This window comes from Conger conger, chromosome 5 (assembly GCF_963514075.1).
Source record: "Conger conger chromosome 5, fConCon1.1, whole genome shotgun sequence".
Lineage (NCBI taxonomy): Eukaryota > Metazoa > Chordata > Actinopteri > Anguilliformes > Congridae > Conger > Conger conger.
The window spans coordinates 23,190,207-23,214,871 of NC_083764.1; the positions used below are offsets into that span (position 1 = coordinate 23,190,207).

A 24,665-nucleotide genomic window follows, 5' to 3' on the forward strand; every position below is an offset into this window, starting at 1 on the left:
TTTGTTGTGTATTTGACTTATGACATACTGTATCATTATTATGATTGTTAGCAAGTTAGCAACAACAACAAAAAAAGAATAGTAATAATAATAATAATAATAATACATTGTACTTAGACTAACTGCAAACTGCAGCATGACTGATTCACAGTGTTCCATATATTGAGCTCTGCTTCTAATGTTTAAACAATGGATAACTGCATTATTAGAACAGGACGTCTTGGGAAATGTGCTACTTGTTTCTGTAAAGCAATTAAAGGTACATCTGTGCAAGTCACAACTTGGCCTTGCTTAAGAGCTTGTATTTTAAGCTCCAAAGTTGTTTGGCCTCTAGTGTTGTCATGGTAATCCCACTTAAGAGGGGTCTGAGTCTCTGCCGCACATTGCCAATGTGAGTGCTGTTTGACATGAAGAAAAAATTCCCCTTGTCCACAAAAGCCTTGTGCATAGACTGCTCTTAACACAGCTGATCAACATAGCTTAAAAGTCACGAATATTCTCTCTGGCAGGCTATTTGTGAAGAAACTTGCAGTAGAGGAACAAAAATAAGAATGTGTCAGTGCTTACCACTGCATGATGCTCCAATAAAGCAATGGCTATAATCTTTCATGTTATGTACAGTATGTTGTTTATTTCCTCTGTTGGGCTTTCCACGTTTGTACCAACAATGATACTTAAATAATGATAGCCTGGACTTCCTAATATCTCATTGCCATCAACTGCCATGCTTTGGTGGAGGCTCATTTCTGACGGCAGTGCCGTCAAATCTTTGCTCCCTGTGACAGGATAGTGAGAATCACACACGCGTGTTCCACATCACGAAGAGACATATGGCCTAACAAGACTGATCCATTCAAAGCTCCTTATAATCAAGGGAGTTTAGCGCTCAAGAATGCCAAAGGAAGGTCATCCAAGCTGTTTACATGCATTGAAATCATGATGCTTGGCCGTGCAGTCTTTTCTGAGCCAAAGAAGATTTTTCCATTCTTCTTTCTTCGTTCTCATTATCTTTATTAAATTAATGGCAAACTGGAGGGATAGATGTTAAATTAGTCCTGTTTGTTTCCCCTACATGAGAGCATTCCCTACATATTAGCCATCTATGTAAACAACATGTAAATCATGGCTTAACGTGTTCTCTTTTCACATTCTCTCTGATGGCAGAAACACACATCATGGAGAGGAGACAGCAGTTTAATTTTTTTTCTCATCTGGCTGTCTGAAGGTGGAAGGATAACTAATTTTGTCCAAAAATTCAAGTTGACCCAACATGAATCCAACGAAACTCCCTGGTTTTACTAGTGGTTGGCAAGATTCTCAAATTTAAAGCATTATGTTCTCTTTCCACTGAAATAATTTCAGATTATACAGAACAGCACAAATGTATTTGGAAATGAGTCATTCATCTTCCAATTTTCTTCCCTCCATTAGACATTCTATTTAAGTTGTTTTCAAACTTTTAAACATTTTGTTTTTTCTTGTCTGCAGCTTTTCTCTTCAAGTGATTTTTTTCCAAACTGATTGAATTAATTAATGAATTTTCAGGGACAGACAGTCAGACTGTAATCATAACCTTTACTAAAAATGATTGACTGCTGAGTCACAGTTTTGTGTTTACATTTACCACCATGAGAACATTTCAGTATAGGTGTTTTCTAGTTTATTGTACACAACATAACAACACAACAGATGTTGTATTACTGTACAGAGATTTTTTTGTGTGCCTCAATCCAAGGCAGTATAAATGTCACTGAAAAGAAAACATGAATTTATTTTTGAAAAATATCAAAATAATGTGAGGTCCCATAACAACTGTGCTCTTGTTATTTTGTTACTGTACTATACAGGAAAGGTCATTTCCTTTGTAAAAAGGCTTTTTTGTGAAATCTGCGTACGACCCCATAGCCCCCTTTGGGGATAAGCATTTTCACATTTCCGTTACGTGGGGTCATTTGTTTCCTTGTGCTGAAATGGTCTCGCTGGGCCCGACAGCAGTCTGGGACAGCGCAGCGCAGCGCAAGTCGAAGGGGGTCAATAGTTAGAGCAAAGAGGAAATCAGAATCCTAACAAGTCCGGATCTGCACGCCCCTTTTGCTTTTCCGAGACCGAACGAACGAAACACGCCAGCGTTAGAAAACGATGCGGACACATGGAAACCCAATCATACGGTGCTTTCCAGTATCCACTCGGCGCTAACGTCCCTCCCCCCTTCCCCGTCCGACTCCTCCTGCTGCAGCAGCATCCCGCTCATGGACATGCTCCGCTTGGACCACATGTTGCCCCGCCTCTGGGAGCCAATGTAGCAGTGGTGCTTGGAAAGGTCCTCGTTGAGCGAGTAGCGGCGTTTGGCCCTCTGCGCCTTGCCCTCGGCCGGCAGAGTCAGATACCGGTGGGGGGCCTTCGGGTGGGCCCTCCTGAGGATGGGCGTGTCCTTGATACGCCCGGGGGGCAAGGGGCCAGGGGAGCGTGGGGAGGTGGAGTTGTTCCGGTTGGTGTTCTGCGTGTCGGCGGAGGCCGGCGGCACCTCGGCTGGAGTCTCTGCGGAGGGTCTGGGCGCTGGTCGACGTTTGGACTTCAGGGAGCCGGAGGACACGGGGGTCCAGCCGGGACTGAGTACGGACGTGGAGGTGGTGGAGCAGTCCGGGAGGGAGGTTTCTGAGGAGTGGGTCAGCGTGTCGAGGGGCACCGCGATTGTCGGCACGGCGGTGGCGGCGGACGCCTTGCGGTACAAGCTGACGTCCTGCCCCAGGGCCTGCTTGGAGACGGAGGGCGTGACCGAGCAGCCCTGCGACTGGGCCCCGTTAGTCTGGGAGTGGACGTCGCTGAACTGCGCCCCCTTGCCGCCTTCGCCAGCGTTGCACACCTTGTAGCGGATCATGAGGATGATGATGAAGACCAGCACAGACGCCACGATGATGCCCCCGATGATGATGATCATGGTGCCGCCGAGGAACTGGGATTGCATGAAGTGGCAGCTGAGATACTGGGAATCCGTGGTGAACTGGATGCAGCCCACTACTCTGGTGGCCGTCAGAGAGGTGATGCCGTCGTCGTAAATGGCCAGGACACACAGGTCATAGGGCATCCCTGCTGCCAGGTTGTTCACCAGGAAGTTCTTGCTGGTAGGCGGGATCATTCTGCAAAGACAAATGACTCACAGTAAGCTCTAGCTAATCAATCAATTACATTTTACACCGTCTGGTGGCATTTTCAAATATCCGGTGTCTCTTCAAATATTTTGTATATTTTTTGAGACAATGAGCAAAACTTGTCGAACAATGTTTAAAAAACAAAACTACCATATGTTTTTAATTGTGTCAAAGTGAATGAATGATATTCATGCACAATCGTTTGCAAAGAATGGTGCAAAAAATTAAAAACATCCAGTGAGCAGCAGTTCTGCGGGCAAAAACATTAACTGTTGTTAATGAGAGAGATCAGAGGAGAAAAGCCAGACTGGTGAAAGATGACAGGAAGGTGACAGTTATGCAAATAATCACACATTACAACAGTTTTATGCAGAAGATCATGTCTGAACGCACAACGCGTCAAACCTCTTAAGTGGACAGACTACAGTAGCAGAAGACCAATAAGTAAAAAAATAATACCTAATAAAGTGCTCAGTGAGTGTATAGCGGGCTTTAAGCTATGTGTCATGTAAGCAAATTCCAAACTTTTGACATGTTCTCCAATACCATCACAAGTGGATGTATATCCACAATTCAGTTTGGCAAGCCTCGATGTATTTTGCAGAATGCAAGTTTTAGGATTGTGGTAAGCATTCCTATAAAAATAAACATTAAACGTTTTTAGCTCCATGTCCTGTCGGCACATTTCCCCTTGTGAGATTGATACCAAGTTGTCACATTACAGTGCAGATAAATGCTGTGGAAAAACAAGTGGCACAGTGTGCATGATTCAGCCAGTTTAAAAGCTTGTCACAACAACCGGGAAAGAATAATGATTTCTCTTGTGTCCTGAAGGTAATAATTTCACCAAGTTGCATCCAAAACACAAAACTTCTTCAGCAACTTCCACTCCTATCCACAGACAAATACCCTTTTCGACAAGCTTTGAAGCTGATCTTTTTTTCTTTCTTTTTTTATCAACTGTATTCAGACAACATAAGAAGTCTATTCACTTCTGACAGAGCAATGAGGTTGTTGAAACTGTAAATGGTAAATATGCAATATGTTGATGTGCACATGGCAAAAACAGTTAGCCAATTGCATTACTTTGAACACTGTAATGTAGAAAGCATGCCAGTAAAATACAAGTAAATATTTGGTTTGGTTTGGTTTTGAGTGAGATCTCACTTTCGTCTCATACTCATACTTTATTCTTCTCTTACTCATATTCATCTTAGTCTCATTAGACCAGGATCAGGGCAGTCCCTGCTAAATATCTTTTTGTTTGACCAGGAGAAACAAACTAATTTCCTGGAAAGCCCATCATTATGACAGCCTTTTGCTCCATTCTCTCTTAGTTAAGGGTCTTAATTATATGTAATTAACCCACATAAATTATAGTGAGCATAGGAGCATTGTTTGACACTTCCGTTTAAAAAGGCACATTTTGAACCTCAATATCTCACCCGTTTCAAAACCAATCCCAATGCCATTGCCATTGTAGTAGACCTGTGAAAAGAGCTTGGCAATTACTGATTTAGGCACTTTTCTGTTATAGATACCCTTACAAAATTAGCATAAAACATTAAGACTCTTTTACACAAAGATTTAGATTAAAATCAAATAAATATAATACATCTAATACATTTAGAATCTACTACATTTTATTATATTTGAATTAGACCTCAGAATTCTACATTTCGACAATGAATTGTCCATAGATTTTGAACATGACAAAACACAATGCTAACTTGAATGTGGCTAATTGAACGTTCTATATTAATGAAAAAAAGTTATAAACGTTATGTTAACATGAGGCCATTATGTTCAGCATCGTTATCGCATGCAGGTCGTTGCTGGATGACATGGACAGGGTAACAGCCGCCAGTCTCACTCTCTGTCCAAAATGGAAAGCAAGCACTAAATTTGTGAAAGCATATAGGACACAGGAAACAAAGGGCGGCCAAAATGAGACCGGCTTGGTCAGTGTATATAAACCGAGTTTATTAATCTCGTCAGTGAGTTCTCTCTGATCAGTATTTGTAATTTAGTTGTAGAGAAAATGCGTTACCCCCATCCGTGTGTAAGAAAATTCAGTATAAGCATAAAACATAAAACAAAACTGTTATTACTGTAAATTATTCCCTTTTTCTCCCAATTTGGTAGCCAATTATACCCTATCTAATCCAATTAGGATCTTGCGACCCTGAGAGCGACACGCCTTCTCCAAGCTGTCTCGTCTCAATTAGACCGTTTCTCCGAGGCGCTCCGGGGCACTGTATGCGGCGATCCCTACTAACCCTTCGATTTAACTCAATGAAATAAAAGAGCTCTTCTTAATATTTTATATTAAGTCATTAAAATGAAAAAATCATTGTCCTACACAACATTGGTCTCCAACACGTTGCTCTCAAGCTACCAGTCGCTTGCCGCCCCCTTCTGAGTAGCTTGCCAAAAGCTGAAGCAGTATACATTTAAACACAATTGTTGCCGCGAGGCATTCCAGCCTACGAATTTAATAAAGTAAATCAGGCAAAATTAAAAATTAACTCAATTTAGGCTACTTGGCTACGCAATAAGGTTTCCATGTATTTACAGCACAGCGCACGTTCAATGAATGAATGAAAGCAGCTGCCTTGACTCGCAATAAACAGACGGGTGGAAATCCTGACACTCTTTCAGCTACAGAAAACTTAACAGTGAACCATCAAATACCCCCCAGATTTCAGTGCCCATCAGTCTCAACATTTAGCAATTGAATCAAACAGTCCAAATGTAAATTAAATCCCAAACCAAAGCGAAAATCTTTTGATAGCCTACCGGTATGCAGCTCCAAACAAAATGCATGTCTCACAATAAAACGCACTTTAGGAAAAAAAGATCCTTAACTTGCTGTTATCTACGCTAATTTGTTATTGTTCATGAAGGTGTGTCTGGCAAGTTGGTATTTTATGAAGACGCATCTGTTTTGGCTTTCATTTAAGGTTTAGCTAGTCAAGTTGCGTTTCTGAAAGGTTACAGGAAGTGTTGAACAGTGTTGGCCCACTTTAAGTGTAGCCTTTTACTTTATTTCTAAGAATAAAATTCTACAACAGAAGCCTAATATGAAATAAAGGCCTGCCTCGAATACAAGCCTGCCCCAAATAAAGGCCTGTGCTTTGTGCAGCCTAAGTAAATAAAAGACCCCGGCCACAATTTGAGGATTTACGGTATGTACGTCTGTTGTGCTTTGGCAGAAACAGTTCTTGATATTTTATGCGAAAAAAGGTAGAGGTTTTACAACAAAAAATTTATTTTGCGATGCCTACGTCTAAATAGAGGACTTCCTTTCTGCTCTCCATCAAGGTATAAGCACAGGTTTTCGACAACACGCAATAACCCTGTAGTTTATATTCAGTTTGTGCAGACTTGTGCAAACCTTCTCATTTATACCCAATTATTTGCACAGCATATCAAAGCATATAATTGCACAGAAGATCAAAGGACTGGGGATAAAGTTAAACCTCCATAATAATAATAGAATAATTTAGAAAGCTGATTGTATTCTGTGGATGTCCAGATTTCTTTACAAATCATAACTAATATTGAGTTTTGAAATACCCAATAAATAATTTTTGAATACAAATAATTATCTTGTTCATCCCAATGGCTATCGAGTCTGTACAGTGTTTTAGTAAATATCACTCTGATGGCAGCTTAGAAAATGTAATCGGAATATATGAATAAATCGGCACCTTTAACAGCAATGAAAATATCAAATTACATGCATTTGTAATTAGGTCATTGAACTAAAATAATTTTGTGCCCATACATTTAAGCAAACCAGTAGTAAATTGTACTGGACATCAAAGTACATATAGAACCACCACCACCATGACTCTGATATTAAAATTATAAATACTCAGTGAGCACTTTGAGGTTTTTATTACTTGTTTTTTTTACTTATTAATTCTTCTGCTGCTGTTGCCTATCCACTTATAGGTTTGACATGTTGTGTGTTCAGAGATGCTCTTCTGCATTGTGGTTATTTGCATTACCGTTAACTTCCTGTCAGCTTCTACTAGTTTGGCCCATCTCCTCTGACCTAACACGTTCCTGCCCGCATAATTTCACACCATGGTTAGAATCACTGAGATCACATTTTTCCCTACTCTGATGCTTCATGTGAACATTAACTGAAGCACCTGATCCGTATCTGCCTGATTTTAGGCATTGCACTGCTGCTACAAGATTGGCTGATTACATAGTTAGTATTAGTAAGTGTAAAGGTGTTCCTAATAAAGTGCTCAGTGAGTGTATATTCCTGAGCATTGTAGGAAAAGGAAATAAGTCCGATATTACTTTAACTATTTGTAACTAATAGGGCTGTGAATTATATGATGTGTATTTACAAACATTTCATGGCACATTACTTTATAGGCTCAGTGTAATTGGAAGCCGCTTAATGATAATTGTGTAACAATGTTAATTTGCCATTACCTGAAATGTATTCTTGAGCATGTACTTCCTTATACAGTAAAATTTTGCAGGGGATGCAATTACAATGTACATGTCAGTGTGACATGCCATGACTATTATAAAAATAACCAATAAGAAATTGGTTTTCAACTTTTATTTTTTATTCAAGTTCAGAATAATTTAAAATTCTAAAGGTTGTGTGGAAAATAATGAGGAGAAAATAAACATATTTCTGCTCCATCTTCATTAAGCCAGCTTTTAAATGGCTTTAATATAATCTTTTGCATGTTAGCAATTCCCTCAGGTAAGAAAAAAGGGGCCAAACGTTACAAGACCTACATTGTCACAAAGCCTTCATGATGCCTTTGTCATCTTCTCATAACTTAAAAAAAAAAGCATTCCCACACAAATGGAATGCATTATGAAGTATGTTATTTACATAACATGTTATTTAAAATGCTGCTGTTAAATGTGGTACAACACGTGATGTCACTTGGCATATGAACAATCAAACTGAATTCCCACAGTTCTTATGAATGATATATGTAAAGGTTATGTAAAGTTGAAAATGCATAAATGTTTACATAATTCAATCTCAATCTCACAAGAGAGTCATTCTTAAATACTGACAGAACAGTTCTGTGTCTTGTAAAAAATCCATACCAGCAGTATTTACTGATTCATAAAGACAGCAGCTGAATAATGACAGAGTGATAGTTTATTGTTGCCTAGTTCCTCCTGATATAATAGAAAACATGTAAAGCAAATCAATGGAAACACTATATACTGTCAATTAGATCAGTTCACATACATGATATTTATAGTCAGGTCTATAAATATTTGGACATTGACAAAGTTATTGTTATTTTACCTGGATATTGGAGTTGGAAGAAAGTAATGAATATGAGCTCAAAGACTTTAATTTGAGGGTATTTACAACAGTGTTAGGAATTACAGTCCGTTTTATACATAACTTGAACTCAAAGAACCAACTATTGGCATGTCATTTAAGTGACGACTAAAAATTATTAGCTAATGACATTACGTTTCCAATTGTGTATAATTTGTTAGGCTTGCATAAAAGACAGCATTTGTTTCACCTATATAACAAAACTGTAGCATTTTCAATACGCATGCAGAGTCTGTTGCACTTCAGCAAAAACAGTTCTTGAGATTTTATGCCAAAATAAGTTGACATTTTACGATGATGCCTACATTTAAATATATGATTTCCTTTGGAGGAGTTCCAAGGAATTGCTCATCTTAATATTATCTCTCAAGTTAATATTTCTCAGGAAGATGGTGGAAACACCGTTGACAATACAATAGAATGCATTTTCAGTGATGTGACCCCATTTTATATCGATAAGCATCTAAATACATTCTCAAAATAGTTAATTATTATTCAGTATGCTTATGAATAAGGAGCTAGCCTGTTGTGTTTGACTTGTTGATGGGGGTTGGATATTTGACAAAGACGTCAATCAATGGACCTCACAAGGTCAAGCCACACCTACAATAATCTGTATCCAGTCAAAAACAGGAAATATTTTCAGTGAGAAAAATACATCCACTTTCACTGTGTTTGCACTTCTTTCAGTAATATTTGGAGTTATCAGCTGAGTTCCCAGCCAGAATGTAGTTCAGAAAGACCTACAATTCAAACAATTCACATAAATTAAATGCTGCTGTGTCCCCGATGTTTCTGCAGCACAAAAATTGTTTTTAACATTGCTTGTGACTTGTGTAATGAGAGCCAGCATGCACACAATCTAGATTTAAATAACGAGATCCAAGAATAGCTTTAATTCTTGCTAATTAATAATAAGCAGCTACATATGTTTAGCCTATCTGGATTCCAGAATATAGGCCTACCCATTTTAACAATACGCAATTGGCAAATTCTTGGAGACAATGTCTAATTGTGACAATACAGATTTTGGAACGCTCTGGGATCAACATTCACGTCAAGTATTCAGCAAGTATTTTCTGTTATATAACACCGAGCATTAATGATCAGTAATCAGTCATATTTCCCCCTTAAAATTAAACAGAAATGAAATTTCCCTGCTGTTCAAAAAATATATATTTCTGGGAGCATGCCCCCTAGACGTTTGCCATTCTCCAGCTATATTCCACTTCTCTAATATTCCATCTAAAGTTAGTTATTGCAGCATGTTATTATTATTCGGGCTAAGTGTTTAATTGTAAGTCAATCGACCTTGTGGAGAGACCCCGCAGAATTCTGATATGATATGCCACTGATCATAAACAGCAGCAGAATGATAAATGAGGGAATTAATTGAACTTCTTGTGATCAACAGCTAATCAAAGAATACATTTATTTGAGGTGGAAGCAATTTGGAACCATTTCCACTGACAAACATATTTGTCATCTTCTCTGATATTGACTCTATTAGAGGATAAATGATTGTATGTACACACAAAATCCCTCTTTATGTGAATTACACCCCATTGATGTTGACAATTGTTATTAGAATTATGATGATAATGGTGATCATTATTATTATATACACAATTGATATTTATTTATTATTATATACACAATACATCTATATACAGGTGATTTCATGTTATGCCAACTAAAAGAGCATTATGCGGAAAGTAGAGTTAATTTTTTGTCTGCATAATTTAATGAGCATTGTAGGAGAGAGAGCTTGGTCTACAGTTCACAGTATAGGCTTAAAGATGTAAATTCCAAATTTCATCTAATTTGGTTGCATTTATCGGCCTTAGAGAATCAGACAGGATTAAATGGTCACAAATGGTCACAGTTTTATCTCTCACCAGACTGGTGCCACCCCCTAACAACAGCTTATAGGAAGCAGTGCTCTGACTGAATGGTGAAACATGGAAGCCTCACCTGTAAACGAGGGAGTCGTCATAGGTACCATTGTACTGGATCTGGAACATGCGGATTCCAGGGATGTTTCTCTGGAAGTTGAACTTGACAAGGGCACTGGAGGAGGTCACCTCGGCCACTGCCACCCGCTTGTCGGGGCTGGCCTTGGTATCGCCAGTGTGGTTGGTGCTGTTGGCGCCGAACTTGGTGGAGGTGGAGATGTCAGAGGAGCCCGGATCAGGTTCCTGCATGGTGTTTGTGCTGTTGGTGAAATGCGGCAGCTTGATAATGAGGAGCTCCACAGTCTGGTGGGCCTCCCCTGCTGGATTGGATGAGATACAGGTGAAGGCACCGGTGTCCTTCACTGTGCTGATCAGAATGTCCAGCGTGCCATTGCTGTAGACCAGTGCCCGTGATGAGTTGGACACCAGCTTGCCGTCCGGGGAGATCCAGTGGATGGCAGGCTCGGGGTCCCCCCTGGCCTTGCACCGGAGGGTGACCCTCTGCCCCTCCAGCACCCTCATTTCCTGGGTGTACCGCGTAATGAGAGGTGGCTCGCAGAGGAACTCCTCCTCGGGAACTGACCAGAAGTAGCGGCCCGACAGGTGCGCGGGCGTGGCACAGGTCTCCAGGTCGTCCTCGCGGTACAGCCGCCTCAGCCAGAGGAGCTCGCAGTTGCAGTGCAGCGGGTTTCCGCCGAAGCTCAGCGCGAAGGACGTCGAGCTCATGATGCCCGACGTGGCTAGGACCTGGGCCCTCTGGAAAAGGGGGTCTGGCGGAAGCTTCTGGAGCTTGTTGGAGGTGACGTCCAGACGGTTAAGCTTCTGCAGGAGAGAGAAGGTCCCCTCAGGGATGTAGTCAATCATGTTGTGATCTAGGCTCAGTGTGTGCAGACTGATCATTCTCTGGATAGCTTCCCAGGGAATACTTTCCAGGTTATTATAGGACAAGTCCAGCTCCTCAAGAGCCAAGAGGTCGTTGAAAGCCCCGATATAGATGAAAGTGAGCTGGTTGTTGTTGAGGATTAAGTGGTGTAGCTTGGACATACCGCTGAAGGTGTCATTTGATATCCGCGTCAGCCGGTTGCTGTTCAGGTGCAGGGCGCGCAGGTTCTCCAGGTCGGTGAAAGCATGGGGGGTGATGAAGCTGATGGTGTTTCTCGAGAGGGTGAGATCCACCAGCTTTGTCATGTTGGCAAAGTCTTTCCTCTTTATGGTTGTGACAAAGTTGTCACCCAGCCGCAGCTCGACAGTGTGCCTATCGATGTTGGGGGGGACAAATAGCAGCCCCTTTTTGGCACAGAGAGTTGCAAGGTTGGGGGACAGTACCTGACAGATACAACGTTTCGGACAGTTTTGGGCCTTCACTGCCATGCTAATAACCAGCAGGTAGACCAGCAGGTTTTCCATTGTCATGCAGGTTCACACACCTGTAAAAACAAAAGTCAATGATTGTAAATCCATTTTCTTACAAAACAAGCCAAGAACAGATTACTCATTTATTTAGTAAATCCCCTTTTTTTTCTTTCTTTTTTAAACTATGTGTTTTCAAAGTGTCACAAGTGTTATGTTTTATTGAGAAATGCAGTGACATTAGCCTGATGTACCATGTTGAATTTGGGAACAGCTGTCACCAAATGATCTACATGTATAAAGAATTAATGTCACGCTTACGTAAGCATTACATAATGATACTATTACTTAAAGGAATATTTCCAATAAGTATCTCTCAAGTGAGCCTGATTTCTTTTAGAAGTCATATATTGATAGTTCATATAATTAGCCAGCCAGGGGTTGCCAATAGCAATGTGTCTTGAAAATGCACAACATACTTCACACACAATTTCCAGACAGCTCTTCACGTGTTTCTCAAAACATGATGTCAGGATAATTTTCTTACAAAAGAAGAAAACTGTACGTGTAAGAGTTACTTGAAGATAGCCGAAAGCTAACCCCAAATGATGCAAAAAGGTTTCATGTATGATACATGTTCTAAGCCAGAAACAGCTTGTCCAACCTCGTTTAAACACAACTTACTGTTAGTCTGCTCTGTCAACTACTGCAGTTAAGGAAGTGTGAGAATTAAGACACAGTTCCAAGGAAGTGAGCAAGCTTCAAATTACAAGGGGGTTGCTGCAGAATCAAAGGAGTTGGGACTGAGGGATTAACACAGTGATCACTTTATTAGGTAGACCTGTACACCTGCTTGTTAATGCAAATATCTAATCAGCCAATCATATAGCAGTAACTCAAAGCATACAAGCATGCAGATGACATGAAGAAGTTTAGGTGTTCAGACTTTTATGTATTATTGGTGGTGCCAGACAGGGGGGGGTTTGAGTAACTCAGAAACTGCTGATCTCCTGGGATTCTCATGCACAACAGTCTCCAGAGTTTACAAAGCATGTTTTTTTTGTTTGTGTGAAAAGCAAAAATATCCAGTGAGCAACAGTTCTCTGGGTGAAAACAGGTTGTTAATGAGAGATGTGAGAGAATAATTTCTGGTTCAAGCTGACAGGAAGGCAACAGTAACTCAAACCACACATTATAACAAGGGTATGCAGAAGAGCATCTCTGAACACACAACATGTCTTTGGGTTTGACCCCATCCCCGAGAAATATAAACATATACAAGAGAGGATTATAAGGTAACTGGAAAAAAATAATCAACCAAAGGCACAAGCTATTTTTCACACTACCAGCCACACTACTCTAAAAAACTGGATTGGATTTGAGGTGTGCTAGATGTGGCAAGGATTACACACTTACACCCTTTAGTCAGATGCAAAAATAGAAATTTAAATTTAGATTTTCAACCCATGTGTGATTCAACAAAAACCCTGAAAATAAAGTCCTCTGGGAACATAATCTGTCAGGCCAAGTTGCTTGGGGAAATTCAGTAGATTCTAGATTGACTGGGGGAGGGAATGTTACTGGTAGTTTGTAAAATTTGACAGGGTGTCCTCAAAGTGTGACTATTGTATAAAATGTACCATGAATGCAGAGAAAGCTATGAGCTTTTAGACATGACGGAATGCTACATAGATGACAAATTGCCATTACATGTTCATAGTTCACAGAATCTATATTTAATTTTCTGAGAGCAACTGATAAGCCAAACAGGTTGAAAGGTAAATAAATCTTTAATTAGTTTTTTGAATGAAATAACAATTTTGAATGACAACTCCCTTTTTTCTCAAAAAGGTTTGTAGAACAACAAAATGCCATTTCAAGATATAACACTTTATCAGAGCTAATATTAAATTTATGTTTATACGAAAACATCAGCAGTCAATTATTACTTTTAAATTAGGTAATTAGTACTTTAACATGTATTATTACCTAGTCATATTTGAACGTTTTGGCAGTTTGTAAAAGCTTCTCTTCTGGATCAAATAAAAATAGAGAAAAACAGAAATTGTACTGCGTACATTGTTCATTACATAAGCTCTCCAGAATATATATTTGAAAATAAAGGGATTGAATCACCCATAAAGTGACAATACATTATACCTATAGAGGTTATTCAATTGTCCACACTTCTGCACAATTACAGAAAATGGCAGCAGACTAAAATTTAGGTCAATGCTAATGAAATGTTTATTGAACTGAATTTAGCAAACATTTAACCAAGGGATTAAATTCCACATGACACTATAATATATCTTTGGAAATCATATTGCAGACCCTCTCTGTATTTACAATAGGGATTGCTTCTCCTCTGAGCAAAAAAGGTCAGTTGAGGTGACCATTGTGTTGTGAACCTGCTAGCGATGGTAGGGTCCTTTGTTCTGCCCATACATGCAAGCAATGTACTACTTGATCCACCCATACATGTTTGCACTTAACATTCTCACCATTTGCATGAAATAAGTCATTGATCTGCTATGATGATTATGCTACTAATTGGTAAGCAGACAAGCTAACATACAGTCACTCCAGAATTATTGGCACCCTTGATAAAAATTTAAAAAAGGCTGCATATAAAAAAACAACACTGATAATAATCTATAATAAATGTTATGTTCAAACAGATGGGGAAACAATATACTTTATACTATTTCAATACATTTACTCAAGTTTAAATGTATTTATTCATATTTATTTGAGTTACTCATTCTCAGCCTAAAGGAACTACATTGTGTCATCCCATCACTTCCTGTTTCAGTACAGAATAAAAATGAGGTAATAAGCATGAAAAATTCCATTGTTATCCCATCAGAATGTGAAAACCCAGAGAACTGTCATTCCAAACAGAGACAGATGGTAATTGACCCTCACAAGTTTGGTAATAGGTACAAAAAAGACATTAATGATTAAACATACCACTTAACACTGTAAGGAATGGTGGCAAACTTGCCAGGAAGAGGACGCAAATGTACGTTGTCTCCACGGATGGTGAGAAAGATGATGATGGTGAGGGTGCCAATAATTGAATTCCATTGATTCCGTTGATTCCATTGAATCATTAATAAAGTAGGCTACACTACTTAGCACATGTTGGAAAATAAAGCTTACGTATGTCAGTAACGGTATTATTTATTAATTCACAGTATTTCTTCACATATTTATGAAGGATGTCAATAATTCTGGAGCCCACTGTATATATTACCAGCAGTATTATTGCTTTAATCGCAATCTCTACTTGTCTTTATACAGGAGATGAAACACTGACCGTAACATGGCTGGTGAAACACCTGATAGGGATATTACGCCATGTGGTTTATTACATTACATTATATTATTGGCATTTGGCAGACGCTCTTACCCAGAGTGACGTACAACTAAGTGCTAAGTGCGTACTTATAATTACGGACAGCTGCACTGAAAGGGAAGTACCTAGATGGAAGTACAATTTGAAGTGCTAAAACGACAACAAAGATAAGGATTTGGGCCTATTTGATTAATCTGACAAGGGATTATATCTAAATAATACAGCACAACGTGATAGAATGATTTACACTTACGTAGGAACAATAAACAGCTTACACAGCCAAACGAAAGTAGCAAAAATACCATCCTAGCGAACACAAGTTATTCCAAGTAATGACACGCTAATGAGAACTGGAAAATAACAACTACCAATCAAATAGAGATTACAGGGAGGTAGGGAGGGTTGGGGAGAGGTGCAGTTTGAAGAGGTGTGTCTTCAGTCTGCACTTGAAGGTGGTCAGAGTCTCTGCTGTTCTGACCTCTACAGGGAGGTCTTTCCACCACCATGGAGCCATAAGGGAGAGCTGAAGATATTTCTGACAGACATCATGTAATCAGAGGCTCACACAATTGCTTATCAAAACAAGTCTGTAAGAAACTGGAAGGTCATTTTAAAGGATCAGGCAAACAGTAATCTGTTTTCTTAAGTGCAGACGGAAATATTATGTTCATTACCAGACATTGCTGAAATTGATTCCCCCCCTGCACTGTACACTGCAGTGTATAAGTAGAATATAATGGAGGCAGTGATAGAGATGGTAGTGGAGAGCACACGTGATCTTCATGGAAATAAAAAACATTACAGCATTATGATGATTGGACTCAATTTGTTTTTGTTCCAATAAAATGTGCAGGGATGTATGTACAACATCTATTATGGAGGTTAATCCATGGCTTTTATTATTTGTAAGCTACAGTTATGATTAAAGTAAATACTGCAACAATAATAGTGGGTTGTTGTAGACCTATGCAAGTGGGACAGGTTTGAGTATTCTTAAGGTAAAGTAACTATTGATTGAGATGACCCAGAATCTATCTGAACGTGCAGTCTGCCAGTAAGGTCCAAGTGAAAAATGTTTAATAAACATGCTGAATACATTGTTTTTAGGTTATATTTAAACTAAAACTATATATTTTGTTATGGTGTTAAGACTATTTGTATGGTAAGGCAGTTTTAATATGCCTTACTATAACTAATAAATAAAATAATGTATTTAGTTATTATGATTATTATTATTATACCACACTTGCATTTATCCAAAATGTTTTTCAGTATAATATGAATCATAACTCTCTCTCTCTCTCTCTCTCTCTCTCTCTCTCTCTCTCTCTCTCTCTCTCTCTCTCTCTCTCTCTCTCTCTCTCTCTCTCTCTCTCTCTCTCTCTCTCTCTCTCTCTCTCTCTCTCTCTCTCTCTCTCTCTCTCTCTCTCTCTCTCTCTCAAACACACTGAATCTATGTGGTCTAAGCTGGCTGCTTGTGTTTCACAGTTCACAGAATGCTGACATGGAAAACACATGGAAATTATTTCAGACCCATGAGGGGGAGGAGGGGGGTACACAGCTGATATCACAAGTGGGAGAATTTATAGAAACGTACTCTTATGATAATATCTAGCACAAGACTCATGGTATTATTCATCTCTAAAGTGGGCTGACACAGCTATGCATCATTACTCCCTAAGAACCAGAACCTAATGGATTTGGCTGTGCCTCAATATGTTCAGAAGAGTTACGTAATGCCTACATCGATATGAAAATGCAAATATCAATATAAATACACCCCCCTCCCGACTAATCCACCGTGGGCTACCCTCGGCTGAGCGTTATGAAGATTCTTTCCAGCCAAGGAATGGCTGCTTTGTGTTTACAGAACAGATACAATCATAGATAGATTACCCAGTTTTCTTCAAGCTGTTAATTGGTAAAATGGAGGCTTATTTCGTATTTATTGCACTGCCTAAACAGAAGTTTTATCAGTCAGGAGGATGAGGAAGGGAGCACACCTGCTCACACAACAGGGATTTAGGATTTACCAATGCACCCCGAGGATGATGAACTGAAGTTTGAGATGGACTGGATAATGCTAAGATATTTGCTTAGCCTGTTGCCAGGCAAGCCTGATGCACCAGATTTGTATCTTTCTAACTTATCAGTGATACGGTCAGTTGAATCAAAACAACTGAGATACCTTTTGGGGATTTTTTGGACTAATTGCATAAGAGTTAAGAACCATGATGTTACCTGGACATCATATTACTGGAGAGCCTGATGTTGTCATTGAGGTAAGCAGAAGAGAGCGAGTGTTCAATAGCATAACACATTTTTGGGTAATTGCAGAACAGGCCACTTGAGGTTCTTTTTTCTACCGTTTCCCTGCTCGTAGACTGCATTTTCTCCTTTGTTTTCTCTCCATTCATAGAGGACATTGTATGGTGGTTCAAGCTGCAGCACTTCCTTCCCAAACAAAAGGCATCAGACTTGTGGTACTCACTGGGAGTTTATGAAGCTGGCATGACCCAATGGAACGCCTGATTATAACATAAGAAGGGCAGCTCAAATGACTCAGCTGACTCAGTTCATATCATTTTTAATATATTTCTTCCTGTTCCAACTTCATACTACTTGTGTGCCACTGTGCTAGAACGGGCATACTGGAATAGAAGGCATGAACTGGCTGCAATATTCATTTAATTAATATCAAAACTGGGATTTGAACATGAGCGATTTCACAATTACTGTCATTTTGGCCACACTTAAACAAGTGCCTGGCTATTGGACTTGAAACGGATCATGTTCTCTCTGTATGGATTGCAGAGCCCTGTTTCTCGCCATGTTCCTGCCCGTGCCTAGATGCAGCCTGGAGTTCCAGATGCATCGCCTACTCTGCACACTATACTTCCCTTCATTTGGACTTTTACTGCTAGTTTATTACCTCAACTGGAACCCGGTCAACCCATTTTATTTGCTGTGATAGATCCCTTATTACATTTATGTTACATTCATTCTACCCATACTTTACACCAGGTCAGGCAACAGAGGATAATACTATAAATTGGGCAGTGGGCAACAAGTAACAAATCACAGGAGGCAAAGTGTGTGTGTGTCTCACAATGTCAGGCCAGAACACATTCTGTATCAACAAAACCTTCCAGTCAGTCCCAAGATGTGTAGTAGCAAAAAAAAACTTGAGCCAATCACCAAAGAAGCATGTAGGACAAAAACAATATTGTTCAATCAAACCCAAGAACAACACAGCTTTGTCCAATAAGATCCAAAAAGAGTGCAGAACCAACAATATTGGCCCAGCCTGACACTAGCAGAGTGCAGCACCAATAAAACCCAGTACAATCAGACCGAATAAGTATGTAATGCCAACAAAAACTGGTCCAGTCAGACCCAAGAAAACTGCAGTTTCAGAATCCAGGACTTACAAAACATAGGCCAATAAGATCAAAAAGGTTATATTTAAAAAAAACTTTCAGAACTCATGAGTGCGTGTACATTCAAGCTATATGGATGTCATAGATATACCTGCATTCAATCTATATTCTAATTGTTAGCCCCACCTAATTGTGAAGAAAAGAATGGACACTAATAAGCATTTTCAAAGTAAAATTTTCATTTTAGTTCAAAATTCATCATTTATACAGTTCACAAAAGGAAGCCGCAAATAACAATCTTAACTGGGTCAAAATAGATAGTCTTGTAATACACTGAAGTTTAGCTATTTGTTAGTGTTTATTAGCATTTAAATATAAAATTCATTTTCAGAATATGAAGAATAAACATGCTGTTTTGCCTGTTTTGATAAATTTGTAGGTCAAAGCTGTAGAAAAAGAAATGTTGAAATGGCACTTTCTAAAAGGTAGTCTTTAGTCCTGGCATCATCATTGTCAGTCATTTGAACAGTGGACTATTGTTAATGTTTTTTTTTTCAGTTGAACTGGGGCCAGCAAAGCCAGCTTCCTCAACATCAATGGACTATATTTAAGACCCCACACCCCCTCCCCCGACCCCAGATTAGAGTGTATTTCCGTGTCCTGATAGGCTGAAACACCAAAGTCCAGTGCACATTTTTATTGCTAGTCAGATTACATTATTGCAAACTTTAATCTTATTCAGCATAATCTGCATTATGTGTTAACACACTATATATTCCTGATACCAGCACTTTTTCTTCTTCTTTTTCTTCACTGATTGAGGTTACCAGAATGGGGAAGTAACCCGAATAATTCACCTTTTCCAGTGAGTAAAACAAGAACATCTAGAGTGGTGTAAATCAAGGCTGAAATACCTTTTACAAACAGACTACATTAACCCTAATATAGCTCAGGTGAAATAAGCCTCACTTCAACTAAACATTGTTGGTTTTCAACAGAATGTTAAGACAGCGTTTAACTGGCATTTCACCACAACAATGCCCTTACGAAAACAACACAGTTCAAAATCTACATGTAAACACCCAACATGTGAAGGGTACTCATCACATGAGCTATAAAAAATAATCCCATTTAGAGGAAGTGAGTGGAACAAGATCAAAGGATTTAAAGTCACGTGTGTAAAAACTGTTGTTCATACTTTAATGTGACCTATTTCAATGTAATCTATTTTCTTATCAAATGTGTAAAAGCCAATCATGTCAAAATGTTCAGTTCACAATTTTACATATTTAAAATGTAAATATTTGAAATCATATGTGAAAGGCTAAATTTCAAGTGTTCACTGTAAGATCCATATTTTCAGAGTCAAGGTGCAATTCTAACGATAATGCACATCACTGTTGAATTAAGGTGAGCCGAATTCAATTTGTTACTCAAGGTAGTCTGTCAACTAGGAGTCTGTGCATGTTGTGAATATAAATGTATTGATTTATTATTTGTCATTTGTTTTTCCTTTTTACTTTAAATAATAGTAGTATCAATAAATGTTTTCCATTCATAAGAAAACTAACCCCGTGTTCATACTATGGGTGACTTGGTTGGCTAGGCTGAGGCAGGGGCAAGAGCTTCCTGTTGTTTCCTCGTGATCTCGTGCAGCTACAAATTTTCTGTTGAAGTGAAGAACAGCAATACACAATATAACATTTACGATATATAAATTATTGTTCAAGTTCCTGTGGTTGTGCAATGAGACTGATAATTATTATTTGCTTTCGCTAGTTAGCGATATATCTTTTTTGGTTGCCATCTTACCAGCTACCGATCATCTCTCAATAAATGGATCACTAGAAATAACCATCCAGTGCTGTATGAAACTCGGTAGGCTACGAGTATTGGGGTTGATGCGATTGATTTTGCCAGGGCAAAATACATATATTTGCCATACCCAACCCTTGTGTTATGACCCTGACTGATAAGTAGGCTATTAAATTACAATATGTAATTATCATGTACGTACGATTATACTAGCTCATGTTAGTGCTGATTTTGCCTGGTGATGCTGTGGGCAATAAATAACAACATATTAAACTTGGAAATGGTGATTGCATAACGAGCATCATTTTTGAGGTTTAATTGTACCATCATCACAAGCTGTTCCTCAATTTTTCTGCACTGAAACTTTTATTTACAACATGGTATCACATTAATCTTTCTTTGAAAAATATTTTTCTTAATTTGATGCTTTTCATGCCTAGAGGGTTTAAGCTACATCACTAAGACATATCTAAGCACTCCATGAAGGATAACAGTTTGATGTCCATGTTGAGCCGGGTCACAGACCCGGGTTGAATAACACAGGTTGACCCTTTCACACAAACTGAAAACCATTGCCAAAAAAAAAACATTACCCAAGTCATTGCTTCAGTGTGAAAGGGTAATGAAAGGATTTCTCTCTCTCTGGCACGGTGCTCTATGCATGGGTGCCAGTGGTGCAGACAATTTGCAATTTAAAATTATGGGTGTGATCATTTTACTTTCTAACAGTGCTCTGGAATACACATTAACATCTGATTTCTGATAGGGAACCTCCATTTTTGGTGAACTCAAAATGCAGAGAATGGTAAATTAAGAAAATATCTCACATTTTAATATGGCTAACCTTTTTGGTGAAATGCACTTAAAGGCTGAGGCCTTTCAAAACATAATTAAATAATGACATTGCTGAATCTGGATGACTGTTTTGGTGTCCTGGGGTATGGTTTTAAAGGTCAATTGCTTTGAAACGAAGGCTTTTGGTTGAATGTGAATACATTAATCCAAATCAATGACCATTAAAACTGCACTGCTGAATACCAATAGCAGTCATCCATTTTGAGTTCATGTTTTTATCTTGCAGAAATTCTCCCAAGTGTTGGTCTTAACAAAAGCACAGTAGGGAAGATTTTGTTTCATCTTTCATTTCAGTTTTTTTTGTAATCCGTTTTGAGGACTTGATTTGGAGCCATCAGAATTTCCAAGAAATGTGAGTTATTAATCCAAAAATGTTATTTGTAGATGCACCTCACTTTTTGTAGAAAACACAATTTTAAGCATAATTGAATCTCATGGAATAAAAACAGGACTAAGACACAGTATATTCGTAAGACTTAAGGTTTCGGGCAGCTGTGTGTTCCAGCAGAAAAGAGAAAAGGGAAGTGAAAAAGAAAGAGGACCTGATTCTTCCCCCAAATGTTCCAGCCCCAGCATAGATGGTGATCCCTGTGATGTGTGTCAGGTATAGATTTGCTGCACATTCTATGATCAAAATTGCGGCTCGATCAATAAAATTATTTTTCACACAGGGTGGGACACAACTGGGGAAGCAGTCTTCTCACCATAGTACTGTTTCACTTTTTTTCCCTTATTAAAAAAAAAGATGCAAAGGTTCATTCTACAAATGAGTTGAATATGGTACAGGGATGGAACTGTGTGACCACAAAGAATAGTTTAGCCTTGAAAATAGGACATATGCCCTTGGGAAGGCACACAAATAGAGGTGAAAAGATGACCTCTGAAAACATGCACTGAACTTGACCATAAGAACAGCTGCTGGCATGTTATATTAGTCACAGAACAAAGGAAATTGTTTCTACCTTTAGATGCAGTGCTGTGCCAAATTGCACACTGCCAACAGAGAGCTCCTGAAAGCTCCTGAGACAACAGTCTCTCCAGCAGCAGTGAAATGACCATTAAAATTCACTTTTAAAAACGCAGCAGACCCAGTCGTTGTGGGAATGGCTAGTTCTGGCTTATCACCTGCGGTTCTCACTGTCACCACCAAGAGACCTAACCCCAATCTGACCACTCACCAAGAGGAGGTGTGGATCTCTACCCCTGGCAAGTTTTCATGGAGAGGTCTGCCCACATAGTGTTCATCACAGCATTACATCTGTGTGAAGAGCCTATCAACAGATTGCCAGCCAAACAGGAATAGTGTGAAATGCTGGTGTAGGCACCTCAAATTATTCAAGAAGCCTAGATCTGCAGCAGTTACACAGTTGCTGGCATCTTACTTGCTGGGTCCATCTTCATCAATTTCTGCCATCATTGCAAAATTAAAGAAAGGAAAACTTGCTTGGTCCTGATATTCCGAGAGTCCAAGTCTCAGGGGGCTAAACAATCTTATATTCAAATCCCGGTTTAACTTTCAGCTGCCAAAACAGAGTTTTATTGAGTATAGTGACAACTGTGCACTTAGCCAATATGCATTCTTTTACCGTTCAATGAGGAGCATTGCTGATCACACTCACACAGACATGCACATGCACACACATACACACATACCATCAATTGCAATTTAGATGTTCTTTTTATCAATTCAACTCTGCAATCAGATGACCTTTTTCATTACATCTAAACACATTATCTTTCCTATATTTCCATCACTCCGACAGTGGACATTAAAGCCTAGACATTCAATTTGTTCAGAGCTGATACTGAGAGCTCAACACAGAAAATGACAACACCAGGGGCTTGGGGATTCCAATATAACTAATGTAGATACAGATTTCCAGCACCAGTAAATAATGAGGTGACATTTCGGCAGATGACTGGCTACTTATGCCTGAGCTACGTAGCACACAAACAAAGGTGGATCAGTTGACAAAGCTCATTTGTGTTCAATTATGTTTTATTAACTCAATGTTTATAGCCTAGGGATTGCCATGTAGTCTACTTTTTTAGTTTAGCCCTTTCTTCCGTAGTTTAACAGTCAAATTTCTTATCCATGTTACTATTTCTCTAGTCAGACACTGATCGACACATTCATCCATTACTGCTCAGAACTATACAGAAAGAAACTGGAATCAATTCATTTTTGCATTTATTATAATTACTTCTATATTACTATCATTTACTTATTAAAATCAAATTTTAGCTATGTGGTAGATAATTGTTTTACATTTTTAAAGAAAATTCCTTTTCTTTAGAAAAAGGTTAATGTGCAATATAGCATATTCTTTACAGAAGTGCCAGTCACAACATTTATTTATTACATGTGTTTTGTGTGAACCAATATTGATTTAGTTTGCTATATTGAACATTCTAACCCTGTGACTGGGGATATGGACTGAGGTAGAGGGTGGAAGTTATAGGGGAATTCTGCTGAAAGAGGGTAGATGGCTATTACTAATGTGGGTCTATCATTTTATGACTGGTGCAGAGTTGCAAGGGGGAAGGTTTAATAGTCTCCTATTGTCTGAGCCAGGGCCAGCCACCCACGTTTTAAGTTTCAGGTGGCATCGCTACCTTGGGGTAGCTGCGTGCCATTTGGAACAGAATCAAACTGGGCAAGTTGTCTATGAAAGAAAGCACTGTCTCCTTGCTCCCTTATTTGGCCATCTAGTCGCTGCCACTCACCTCAGTATTCTGCCCTAGGTATTCTGCATGCACGAGGTGTGACACTGCTGATCACCAGTGTTTAGTATGCACTCCAGCCCATTGTTGCCCTTTGCTGATGAGTTATTTCCCTCAGAGTTCCCTGATAATTCAGTATGACATTAGATACCGTGGTGTCATTTGCTTAAATAATGGCTGAACCAGAGAGCACTTTATTAAAATAATTTTTTATAGCAAGTCTTCTGCTGCGGCCTATCCACTAAGAGGTTTGATGTGTTCAGAGATTCTCTTCTGCATACCACTGTTTTAAATGGTCTGCATTTATATAGCGCCTTTATCAAAAGCACTGCACAACTGATGCTTCTCATTCACGCACACTCTCGCACACCAATGGCGATTGGCTGCCATGGAGCAACCAACCAGCACTAATCCCCAATTGCATCTGGTCAGGGGCAATTAGGGATTAGGTGTCTTGCTCAGGGACACATGGACACACCCAGGGCATGATCGAACCGGCACTGGATGTTTTTTTGTTTTTCACACCATTCTCTGCAAACTCTAGAGACTGTTGTCTGTGAAAATCCCAGGCATTGATTACTGAGATACTCAAACAACCCTGTCTGGCACCAACAATCATTCCATGGTCAAAGTCACTTAGTCACACATTTATTTCCTATTCTGACATTTGGTTTGAAAACCAGCTGAACCTCTTGACCATGTATGCATGCTTTTATGCATTTAGTTGCT

General features: G+C 39.1%; 1 protein-coding gene across 1 annotated transcript in view; it reads right to left on the reverse strand.

Annotated features, from left to right (window-relative positions):
• Nucleotides 1–1,637: 1,637 nt before the first annotated feature.
• LOC133128806 (leucine-rich repeat and fibronectin type-III domain-containing protein 5-like) overlaps nucleotides 1,638–24,665 on the reverse strand; it is a 41,946-nt gene continuing 18,918 nt past the window's right edge. Inside the window, exons 2-3 of the mRNA XM_061242612.1 lie at nucleotides 10,471–11,878; nucleotides 1,638–3,137 (exon numbers count right to left, since the gene is read on the reverse strand). Coding sequence (XP_061098596.1) covers nucleotides 2,162–3,137; nucleotides 10,471–11,864 — 2,370 coding nt within the window. The 5' untranslated portion in view covers nucleotides 11,865–11,878 and the 3' untranslated portion in view covers nucleotides 1,638–2,161. The remainder of the gene's footprint in view (nucleotides 3,138–10,470; nucleotides 11,879–24,665) is intronic.